This window comes from Leiobunum rupestre, chromosome 6 (genome assembly GCF_980474605.1).
Source record: "Leiobunum rupestre chromosome 6, qqLeiRupe1.1.hap1, whole genome shotgun sequence".
NCBI classification, from domain to species: domain Eukaryota; kingdom Metazoa; phylum Arthropoda; class Arachnida; order Opiliones; family Sclerosomatidae; genus Leiobunum; species Leiobunum rupestre.
The window spans coordinates 56,296,254-56,308,706 of record NC_143389.1 but is presented as its reverse complement, the minus strand read 5'-3'; the positions used below and the strand labels follow the sequence as shown (position 1 = coordinate 56,308,706).

Here is a 12,453-nt window from a genome sequence, read left to right as displayed (position 1 = left end):
TCCTCAAAGATAAGGGAAACATTTAACAACCGAAATCCCGAATAAAAGCGCGATTAAGAAGCTCCGAAACAACTTTCTCGTAGGTTTATCGGGCGTCTGTCATCTCCACTAAGATCGTTTAACTCTCCCACACAGCCAGAAGTGAAGCGAAGGAACATTAAAATAAAATATAAGATTATCTCCTAAGTTGTTTAAAGCTTAAAGCTATAAATAATAATCTAAAAAGTCATCTAGTAACACCCAAGAACCTATTTAGATTTTTTGAGAAAGTACGAGGCTGCCTTTATGTTTGGAGAAATAAAGATTGCATCTGTGACTAGTTGGCCGTTAGGGTCGATCGACCTTGGCGCCATCTCTATGCGGTGAAGGCGATTATATTCTTATTTTGAATTCACCGCGTATAATAATAATAATCAGCTAGGCACCACCTAAGTCATCATGCGACTTTTAAAGCCATTAATTCAGGTGGCCGGGTTACAATGCGTAGGAGGATGGTTGGAAGCCCCGCATGCCACGCGAGCCAACAGCTCCCTACACTTACTATTACCGTTAAACTCAACAAGTTTTTATAGAAAGGGAAACCGAAGAGCTCGTGGGAAAACCCCATTAACCAGTGGGGAGATAACTTGCAAACTCAACGCGGAAGGAATCGTTCCGAGTTTTCACCCAATGCCACAAGCTGGGATCGAACCCGGCTCCTCTTGCTGCGACGTGAAAGCGCTAAACACTCCGCCACCCCACAGATGAATCCCCTTTTTGAGGATATGCCAGCCATTCACAGGTGACACAAAACATCTACTCGCTACTCGTAATCTCAATTTAAAAATTCCATTAATTTTATAATAAAATAACCAAATGGTTGGTAGATTATCAACTGCTGTGTCAAGAAAAATATTTTTAAACAAGTCCCCGATATTTGAAACTGTCTATACTATAGGTAGTACTCGATAATGTAAACGCGTACGTTCTCACTGACCAAAGTAAGCTCTTGGTTAAAATCTGGAATAGAGTGATAGAAACCAATATTAAAAATTTAGCTTTTTGAGTTTACATAGCACCCAAAGCTGGGTTTTATGAATGACGAAGCGTCTGTTTAGTAGACGAAAAGCCAGCAGTTTGTGAGCTAATCGCGTTGGCTGTTACGTGGCTCTTTGTAAACTCAATGAAACGCACTATCTTCGTGTAAGTACTTTTATTATATACTTAGAATTAGACTTACTCACTGTCGATTTGGAAAAATACCAAACCAAAGTTTAACAATTTGCGAACTAGCAAATAATTTAACGTATTATTTAAATACGATTCAATTCATTTAATCATAAAATAGTAAATTAGTTGGTAGATTCCCAACTTCTGAAAACCCAAAAAATATTTTAAAACAAGTTCGTGACCGATGGCATTTTTGTTTCAATCAGGAACCAAATTGCCTTATATCGAGTAATACCATAAGTGTATAATATTTTTACATAAGTGTGACACTTCCTATTCTTCACATGCAAAAGTTTTACTGACAGATATTCACAAGGAAGACTGCATTACGGGCTTCATCACCGTTTTGAGTCCGCTTGATAACGCGTCACACGTAGCCTTTGATAGCGCATCGCTAGGGGGAGATGTTCGTCTTGGGATGCGTCACTCCGTTACTAGCTCTCTGTAAAATTTTCTCCAAAGTGAAAAACTTATGGAACAATATTATAGACTTATGGTAACACTGCTATCACGATTATCTTGCAGAATATTGGTTACCTTATTTCGTCAAAAATTATATTTGATAAAAATAAATTTAATTTATTAAAAATAGAACAACGCAATACAAAACTCATAAAAACCACCAATAATTTTGAAACTGTATCTATTTTTAGTATAAATCAAGGTTATTTGATTGATTTTGGAACTAAGGCTTAATATCAGTCTTCGAAAAAATGGCCTTAACTCAAATACTTTTTAACCACTACGGTTTCATTCGAATAAAAAATAATAAAAACAAGTTTGTGAAAAGGCACCCATCGGTTCCTAATTGGCCTTTCCTTTTCCGAAGTTGTATTATAGATATTTAAAGGGGGTTGCTTCAAAATGCTACCAAGCGCGAAATATTGTTGGTCCACCAAAATAAGCGTGTTTTGTCAAACGAAATTCGTTTTTCTGGAACGGAATTGAGAAAAATACCGCCTTCCGCCGCGCAACCTAAAATGTGATTTGTAACGCCAGAAATAATCCCAGGTTTAATAGAGGTCGCGACCAAAATCAATTGTTCGGAGTTAAGTAACCATGATTCTAGTTCGCCAGAAGAAAGCCAACGAAAAAAGGGGGACTTGACCTCTAACGTCCTCAATGACTAGCTACACATGCTATATTAAACACTTAGACACCATTTTGCCGTGTCGTCTTTTACGGTTTTCTGCGCGCTAATGGACGCTTCAATAAAAGATACTCGGTTTCTACTCCCCTCTCCAAATTCTTCTGGGAAGGAGCTATTTCCGGTCGGTCGGTTAAACGGTTAGAATGGCTAGCCACAAGTCATATTTAAGCCAATCGGAGACGCGTTTTTGCCCTTATGAGAATTTTGCGTCAGATAAGAAACGCGTCGTATAAGGAACATACTAATGTTTATTTTCGATAATATATTTTAAGGTAACATATATAATGTTTTTAAAACTAAGTATAAGAAGATAATATTATTATTATTATCATCCTCTTATGGTATAAATAATTAAAATTATATTTAATATTTTTATAATACCAGGCAATTTTAAAGCTTCTCATGGAGGCAAAGTTAATTCATTTCGTATAAAATTATCTTTTGGAAAAAGATGAAAACTCATTCCTTTAGAACTAAACATATTACTTTTGCGGTACGGTATGCAACAATTGTTTCCTTTTAACCAGGTAACTTTTTTGGCATGTTAAGGCTTAGCAAAAAACTGATGTTACGTTCGAGCAAAGATAATTTAAACTCGTACCCTAGATTCGAAATCACTCTCTCGCGCGTTGCCGATAGCGTTTACCCACTTCCCGCCGGAACTCAGAAAAAATTCGCTCCATGGTTTGCGCCTTACCGCAACCACGGCCAACTTCGATCACGCGCTGCCACGCTATATAGCGCGGCAGCGCGTGATCGCAGTTGGCCGTGCCACAACCGATGGAGCTTGATTTTTCTGAGGTCACGTGCCGGAAAAGGGTAAACGCTTCGTAACAAAACCGTCAATGGGAAAGCTCTCAGTATTCGAATCTAGGGTACGAGTTTAAATTATCTTTGGTTCGAGAAAGTTTCCAGCTTTCTATTCACCAAGCACTATATAAATAATAACTTATGAGTCCTGGCTGTCGGAAATATTACTTCTTGGCAATTTCTGGGTAGATGTTTTATTTAAGCGCCTATTAATACAGCGACGTTTTGGTACCACTGCAAACGCTTACTCCCATCCCTCTATCGGAGAAAATAGATATAACAGCTAGTGCCCATGCGCGAAGTTATCACCAGTTCGACAAGAGGGTGGGGAAGCCGGTACAAATTACCGGGGCCCGAGTAGCCTGGGTTTTAACAATTTTTTCCCCGAATGTCTCCTGGCAAAAGTATAGCTATTTCCAGTAGTAACGGTTTCCTTAGGGCCTGGAATTATTAATTTACAGGGGCCCGGGTCCGCTCTCGGATCCCATGGTATCACAGGAAGTGTCCATATTTGAAAATGGATCTTAATAATATTATTATTTCGATTTAAAAATTGGACATTAGTGAAGCAGAGTACGCTATTTAATAGGGTTGCCATGCTTATTTGGTTATAGTTTTTTTTAATCGAAAATGGTCTTCATTTAAGGAACCTATCTTGTATCTTGATAGGATTCCGACCAGTGTGAGAAATAAGGCACTATCACTGGCCAATCTCCAGTTTAAAAATTAATTGCTTGGGGTGTTAGTGACCACTTAATTAATTCAAAGTTTTTTCCCTTCAAGATTTTAGTTCATTAAAAAAATTCTATATTAATCCCTAAAATTGTTTGATCTTGGCTTTTATGCTGTGTGCTTGGCCTTGTGTCAATTGTGTGTATGGGCGGGTGACTGGGGTCGTGAGTCTGTCTACTCTACACTCTATTTGACCATAAATTATGCAAGCCTGATTTTGAAGGTTAAAAATGGTAAGTGGCCATTGGCCAGTTTTTTAATTAAACTACCTAGGCTCTACTGGCCACAGGTCCAGTTTAAAAAAATACCTTTTTTCTCAACCTGATTCCGACTAGTCGTTGGAAAACTTGGTTGCCATTCTTTTTCACGATAACTTAAATGATGCAAAAGATGCATGGCAACCCAGTTAAAATAGCGTCTGCTTCACCACCAAGCTCCCAGAAACTGCCGCTTGGGGAAACAGGTATAACGACAATTAGTACAAGTAAAGTTGCAGCACGCTTAGCAGGCTTGGAAATAAGCGGTGGTCACCGGGTCAAAGACCAGTTTATTAATTGCTCGGACCAGTTTTTTTATTCAAAAGCTAGGGGTTCACTGGTCCAGTGTCCAGTTTATTAATTCAAAATTATCTACCGTATTATTAACCAACTGGTCTACGTGACCACTTAAATAATTCAAGAGTTTGGAGTCACTGTCCAAATAGACCAGTTTAGAAATAAACCTTATTTCCAAGCCTGACGCTTAGTGCTAGTTGTCCGTGATTCCTCCAAGGTTGTACCCCGATTATGTCGAATAGTCTGACACTGCTAGTGTTAAAGTAGACATTTTATGACGCATTCTGATCGAAATAATGAAAATAAAATTAAAGAATAGCATCATACACTTATTCCTGTAATATTTTAAAAATGAGATGTAGCACAATTCCGCGCTATTCTATTCCCTCATGGACGAAGAATCGAAGATCCGTATGTTTATTTCGAAAACACGGACTATTAGCGCCATCTATTGCTTAATTATCTAGCTTGAAAAGTTGTACAAAAAAAATAATGGTGTGAAGGCCTCCGCTGCCATATACACCAATAAAGTCTTTCTTATTTTTGAAAAAAAAAAGTTGTACAAAAATGGCCGCGTCCATTCGATGTCTCAATCTTTTGAATAATATTTATAGAACTAGATTAATTATACGTAGTATTTCTTTAAATAGGTCAGTAGTTTATAACGAAGACAAGAATGAATTACCGACTAATAGAAGTTCAAATTCTATGAATGATTTTATAAAGCATTTATCTAACAAAACTATTCGTAAAACTGTCAACACTTTTACAGAAGTTCAGGAACCAAGATCGACAATCTTCACACTTGAAAAATCAAATAGAAAAAAATTTATTAATAAAACTGATGAGAAATGCGATAAGGAAATATTAGGAAAATTAAAAGAAGGCTTTGATGAAGCATTTGAGTGCTTAAAACGATACGACAAAGCTAACAGATACCCAAAGCGAGAAACATTTATGATTTTAATACAAACCTCTTTAAAAGAATTGGATTTAGAAAGAATGAACAAAGTTATAAACTTTGTATCCAGAGTTTATCCTAAAGAATACCAATGGGAAATGGAATACAAACATTACATTGCTGAATATTATTGGAAAATAGGCAACTACAATGAAGCCTTTACTATATTTGAGGAGTTATTCTCAAAACATCCCCAACGTAAAAAGAAACTTAGTGACATGATCAAGTTTATGGCCAGAAAAATTATAAATGAGGGCTCAGAAGATGAAGTGAACTTTCTAGTTGGTTTTGTCAATAGATTGATTGATAAACAGAACATTTATCTCCCCTGTACTAATGTTTGGTACCTGTTATTTATAAGTGAAAAGGGAAGTTACCACAATCTTTCAAGGACGCTACTGGGTTACAATCCAGATCAAATGGCTCCATTCATAGTTAATAAAATTAGTGGTATTTTGAAAGTTGCCTTTGAAAAATCAAATATCGATTATATTCAAAGATTGATTGAGACCATTTTATTCTTTCAACTTAAATCTGAATATACCAAAGTCTTTAGTGCTCTGTTGGAATTACATTGTAAGTTATCTAAGCTAAGCATTTATTACCTCAATAAATTTAAAAAAATATATATTTATAGGTTTGATAGGCAATTCTTCAAGTGCCAAAGAAACTTTTAGATATTGCAGTAATGAAGGAATTGCCTTAGAAGGAACTGCAATTTATCAGTATTCCGCGCTACTTTCTGGAAATAAAAACAACCCTCCACAATAATAACTTGAAATTGAAGTTTAATCTTAAAATAATACATTGGTTGTGTTTTATAATAAAATATTTAAATAATAATTGTTTTTGGTCTTTCCAGAAAATAGTTGATAGTATTTAACCCAATTAATTTTCTGTATCTTACCATTATTGATGAAAATGTAACATATTTAAGTGGTCAACTTTGTGTTTAAGCTTGATCTTAACAACAGCAGAATATGATCAAGAAATGCAAATAATAAAAATACACATGGAGCAAGTATTTATAGATAATATAAAAAACCGTAATGTGTATTATTTAGTATTTAGTGCCTATCCTTCTCTGCCTCTACTAAAAAAGTTTTTTTTGCTTCTTCAGCAACATGTTTGGTAAAATTATCTGCAACTATTTTATTTCATTGAATTTTCTGATTATGCCATTTGTAAGTGCACTGGTCACTGGATTTGTCACAAAAATCATCAGTAACATAGATCTGATTTCTATGGCTTGTCATCAGTCTCTTTAAGGTTTGAATTTCCCTAATTTCCCGCGTAACCCTTCCTGAACCTTCCAAATTAAAGACTGCGTTCAGCGAGAAACCGCTCGGTTCACTGACGACGTGAGAAAAAGAACCGGGAACGTTAGAGATACAGTGTTCATCATGACAGAACGTCGTGTAAAAAAAAAAGCTATATTGTTAAAAGGAAACATTTATTGCATACCGCACACGTGAAAAGTTTCCATTATTTCAACAAGGACTATATAAACAGTAACTTGCAGGGCTCAGTTTCACAATATAGACTGGCTCTTACCATAGAAATAGAAATGAGACTAGAGCCACTGCGATTTTCGCCAATCCCAAAGGAAACAGGCAATCTGGAAAGCTGCCATTAGGGTGGAATCGGGCTCATCGCGCTATCTGACAAGCGCTTTAAACATTGTTGCCATAGTTACAGCGGAAATTTGAAGGTTGCGAGCTACTGCGCGTCGCGATGCGCACTGACGGTACTTTTATGTTTGCATAACCGCGGAAAATTAAAAATTGTAAAAAATTGCGTTTTGGACCAGACCTGGGTCAAAGGAGTGTGAGCGTGTAGTTTATTACAATAAGTTCTGCAACTGCTACACTTCGTCTCTCTAGTTAGTATTTTGAAAAGGGCCCTTTCACGTGTGTAAGCCACCATAGAAATCTCATAGGTAACTAGAATGCTGCCGCCTACGGCCGAGCTTGACACCAGTTCATTTTGAACCTTCAGCCAATGAGAGACCGTAGAGTGGTTCCGCCAAGGAGGATAATAATCCTTCTTGATTCTGCTACTATAGTGGGAGATGGGTGACGTCATTCTCTCTGGTGACATTAAATTCTTGGCAGAACCACTCTTTGAGCTCTGATTGGCTGAGATCTGGCTATCGTCTGCCATGGCGTTTGGTCCATTTGCCAGTTACACGGCAGCATTCTAGTTACCTATGAGATTTCTATGTAAGCCACCTGATCCAACGAATGACCCATCGAGCATGCGGAATACGTTGACATTTCACTGTAGGACGCATAGAAATCTCATAGGTAACTAGAATGCTGCCGTGTAACTGGCAAATGGGCCAAACGCCGTGGCAGACGATAGCCAGATTTCAGCCAATTAGAGCTCAAAGAGTGGTTCTGCCAAGAATTTAATGTCACCAGCGAGAATGACGTCACCTATCTCCCGCTATAGTAGCGGATCCAAGGAGGATTATTATCCTCCTTGGCGGAACCACTCTACGGCCTCTCATTGGCTGAAGGTTCAAGGCGAACTGGCGTCAAGCTCGGCCGTAGCAGCATTCTAGTTATCTATGAGATTTCTATGGTAGGACGCTAATCATCTCCAGTAGAATGTGAAGTTAAGGCATCCTGATTGTTAGAGCCCTGACTCTGAGGGGGTTGTTGAACTTTTCCACAAAGCCGGCGGTAAGAGAAGCCGCAAGGGATTTCAAAACCAACCATGGTTGTCCTGGATCATTTCGTACGTTTCCACAACGGCGGTTACGATGTGCGCCACAAATCAGAGATATATCAGAAGCCAAAAAAAGACCCCAAGTGGCCGCAGCGCCGTAACCAGCCTTAAAATTTGAGTAGGGCACTAGTAGGGCACTGTTTTCAGTGGCGTAGTATAAGCGAGCGAGGCGCTCCGCAATGTATATTTTTAAATAGACCTTTCCTAATGTTCGTTACGGGGAAGGAAAACTGTTTTTGCAAGGATATTTTAGATCAACGTTATATATATTACTCCTTGATTTTACCCTCGCTCGATTCTTGAGCTCGGTATGTCGTCTGCTGCCGAGTGTAAGTATTTACAAAACAGGGCGGATTAAAATTAATCCCAGTAATTTTAATAAATTTGTGATATCAAATGTTTAAAGTATAAAATATTTCGTTTACTTCACTAGTCATAATAGGAGGGGATTTAAATATTTAAAATAACGAAAAATTTTACATGGTTTCGATGATGTTTAACAATTATGTTTATAGTCTTGTGAACTAAGGCTTAACATTTCATTGACAGCCACAGTAGTGTATCGGGTTAAGATTAATTGTTGTTTATCATAAAATATTAGCTAATAAATATATTAACAATACTTTCACAGAGTTGATATAAGTATTGCAATAATAATTCATTCAATTAGTATCAAAAATAAATTAAAATCAGTTTGAATTCTGAAGTCACTAAGCCTAACCCGAGCTCCGCGTAAAATGTTTCGGGAAATTTTTACCGGAAAATGCAAAAAGTACAGCCAACTTTTTGTTTAGTTTGAGCGAAATTGGTGGTGGGTGACGTAGAAAAAACAATGAAAGCACGTAGAAAAAATTGATGGAAAGGCCTATTGATGAAAATTATAATGTTTTAACTGTCATCCAATGTGCGATGGGCAGTCAATCAGAGACTGTAACCAAAGCTGAACGGGCTCGTCTCACACTAAGAGCCCGAGCTCGATTTGAGACTGAGCCCAAGCTTTATTAAGAAAATGATTCGAGCCCGAGAAGAGACCAAAACGTTTTGTTCATTTAATGTGAGACCGAGATGAGACCATTTTAATATAGCGTATTTTTGTGATCTCGAGATGAGACCATTCAAATATAGTAAATTGCTGTGAGGCTGAGCAGAGTAATATTATAAAGTCCAACTGATACCATATTTTTGTAACGAGCCCGATATGAGACCTTCTAATTTTTAAGAGACGCTTATGTGGCCGTTTTTCCACGATTATGTTTCCCTTGGCCACTAGGGAGTGCTGCGGCGCATAGCAACACGTGCCGTAACCGTACCACTTTTGTTCTCTCCGATACGACCAACTTTGATTACGTGCTGTTTGCGCTATAGTTTGGCGTGACATTTTATAGCTAAAGCTCGAACAGCGCGTGAGCACAGTTGGCCGTGTGAAGAGAGCTCTGGCCTACAGGGTTAATTCGGAGTTTACGTAAAAGACGCTTCAATAAATCATCCTCCCAGGAAATCACCTAGAAGGAATATTTCGGAATATTTCTGAGAGCCAGGACCTGCAAGTCACTGTTTATATAGTGCTTGTTAAAAAAAATTGACACTTTTTACCTTTACAAGCCACAAGCGTTCCCCATGGCGTTATATTTTAACCCGTTAGCTTTTTCGACTTAATAAGGCTTGGCAAAAACACGACGTTCTGTTTACAGGTGAAAACTTTCCATTATTTCCACAAGCACTATATAAACAAAAACCTTGCGGTTCCTGGCTCTCGGAAATATATCTTCTTGGCGATTTCCTAGGAGGATGATTTATTTAAGCGCCTATTGGCTATTTCGGATAACGTGACTTAGCCCAGTGGTTTTCTGATTGGTCCAAAGTAGTATACCTTCTGGTATTTTCGAAGATTGTTGTAGTGAAGAGAGTACCAAGCCTGGTCGCCCGGCGGTTTCGTTTGACTTCCTATTTTTCATATTGATAAATAAATCATAAGAATTAAAAGAGATATTGAGAGACTGGAATGAGAACCGCGAGTTATGCAAATTCTTATTAACTTGACTGATACGAGCCCTTGTTAGTAACAGAAATAAGTATGAGCCCGATACAAAGCACTAATGTTTATGGAGAGGAATGAGTTCGAGACGAGCTCTTGTGTTTGGGAGAAAATAATATGAAACCGAGACGAGCTCTCGTGTTTAAAAAAATTCATGAGTTCGAGACGAGCTCTCGTAGTTAAGAAAAAACTATGATCCCGAGACGAGCTCTCGTAGTTAGGGAAAAAAAACTATGAGCCCGAGACGAGTTCTCGTAGTTAGGAAAAAAACTATGAGCCCGAGACGAGCTCTTGTAGTTAGGTAAATATCTATGGGCCCGAGACGAGCTCTCGTATTTCGGAAAACGAACTTATGAGCTCGAGACGAGCTCTCGTGTTTTTGGGGAAATTCTTATGAGACCGAGACGAGACTAAGGCCAAACAAAACGTTTGGTGACACTGAGCGCGAGACCAAGTCTTGGTGTGCAGCTATGCCTGTAACGAGTGACGGGCGCCCCGTTTGTATTAGATTTACTGCAAGTTCATAATATTAACTTTTCGAGTGGGGTAGGTACACACCGTTTAACTCACACGATAGAAATATCTTTGTATATCAGGTGTAATGACGAAGAGAGATATATAGACTATGGAAAATTTTAGTTTATATTTTTTTTTATAATTTTATTTGTTTATATTAATAATTATAATAATAAATAGAAGAAAAAAAGAAAAAGAAAAATGCGTACAACTGAAAAACTTTAATGATCTCCAAAATATCTGGGTAGGGCAATTTCCTCAGATTTCAATTTCATCTCAAAATTCTAGGTAGGGCACTTCAAATTCCAGGTAGGGCACGGCCCGTGTGGCACCCCCCCCCCCCTGGTTACGGCCCTGAGTGGCCGCCACCTTTACCTCTGGAGCAGATAATTCCGACGGGGTGGCCTGCATGGGTTTTTACTCCTCTGGTGAGCCACAGCGTGGGCGTATGACGAGAGATCCTGGCATAATAATAATAATAATAAAACGTCTTAACATTAAATAAATAAAATTTCAAAGTTGGCACTTCATTAAGTGCATTTTACCTGAGAGTACTCTTATTTTCGCGTTTTCACGATAAGCAGACTGATCAGAATGAACCCCGCAAATCGCGTCTTCCTGTTGTGGACCAGGTGTCGCATCAAGTTTCCTTATAGCCTCAAGCTATTTCTTTACTTAAAGGGCAACGCAAGTGGTAATGCAGGGGGGGGGGGGGAGCTATGTTTTCTTCAACAAGCCGTAAGTAGGTTTTCCAAGGATGATTTTATACAGCGCGAAAGCCTTATTCTTTTTGGTGTAGCCACGTGGCGCAATTTCGCTCTCATTCGCGAATTTTTCGATTTTCTTCGCTGAGTTAGCTCGCGATCAACGAATCCAGGAATTTAGGCCTAGCTTAATTTATTTATTATGGAGAAAAGAACTGGGTTAGTTTCCGAGAGTTGGACTTTGATATTTTCGATTTAACAATGTTTTGGAATAAAATTATTTGTGAATTGAATATTTTTAATAATGGAAGTTGAAACATTAGGCCTTGGACGCGGTAAATCTCTGCCGCTAGCCTCACATTGGATTAAGAAAATTTAACATCACACACACTCCTATATCCCGTCTCCCTTAACAATTTCCCTAATATTATACCCCGACAGAATATTTATCTTTTTTTATTACATTTATTTTGTAGAAGTTTAGGATCCGATTTGTCGGTAAGCACGGAGACTTCACTTTCCTCGGCCATTTTCGCGACTAAAGAATGCGTGGATTTTGCGTAAAAACCGCGAGAGGCGCATTTATACAAAATAAATTCGGCAAATATGGTTCTGCTTTTTTACAGAGGGAAAGGCTATGGCAGATAGCGCATGCGCAGTCGTTCTTTTTATCTATAAGATAATTTACCCCCCTGCGTGGTCACTTGCGTTGCCCTTTAAGTCGGTCTTTTAATTGGGAATCTCAATATTAAATCATTACTTCTGATAAATCCCTTATTTCATATTATACACTTATGCATTGAACATTTTTGTTTCTACCGGTATTAACACAACCTTTAACTAAAACGTTTCGACCCATTATGGTGTTTATTAAACAATTACAATAGCTTATTAAACAATTACAATAACCTATTAAAATAATATTTAATAATAAATCACGGTAACTTCGAAACGCGTTTAGTTTGCTAAGCGTAATTCTCCGTTTAAAATTTTGCGTCAATTTCGCGCGAAGCAACGTCGTCTGAAAGTAAAATCCACGTAATTAAATA

At 37.9% G+C, this 12,453-nt stretch overlaps 2 protein-coding genes across 2 annotated transcripts in view; one reads left to right on the top strand and one right to left on the bottom strand.

Annotated features, from left to right (window-relative positions):
- LOC149942685 (A disintegrin and metalloproteinase with thrombospondin motifs 18-like) overlaps window positions 1-6,386 on the bottom strand; it is a 37,463-nt gene extending 31,077 nt beyond the window's left edge. Inside the window, exon 1 of the mRNA XM_090178653.1 lies at window positions 6,324-6,386. Coding sequence (XP_090034779.1) covers window positions 6,324-6,326 — 3 coding nt within the window. The 5' untranslated portion in view covers window positions 6,327-6,386. The remainder of the gene's footprint in view (window positions 1-6,323) is intronic.
- LOC149942686 (uncharacterized) lies at window positions 5,025-6,243 on the top strand. Its single transcript, XM_090178378.1, has 2 exons — window positions 5,025-5,992; window positions 6,054-6,243. The coding sequence occupies exons 1-2, from the start codon at window positions 5,164-5,166 to the stop codon at window positions 6,185-6,187; spliced, it is 963 nt and encodes a 320-aa protein (XP_090034504.1). The 5' UTR covers window positions 5,025-5,163; the 3' UTR covers window positions 6,188-6,243.
- Window positions 6,387-12,453: the final 6,067 nt, after the last annotated feature.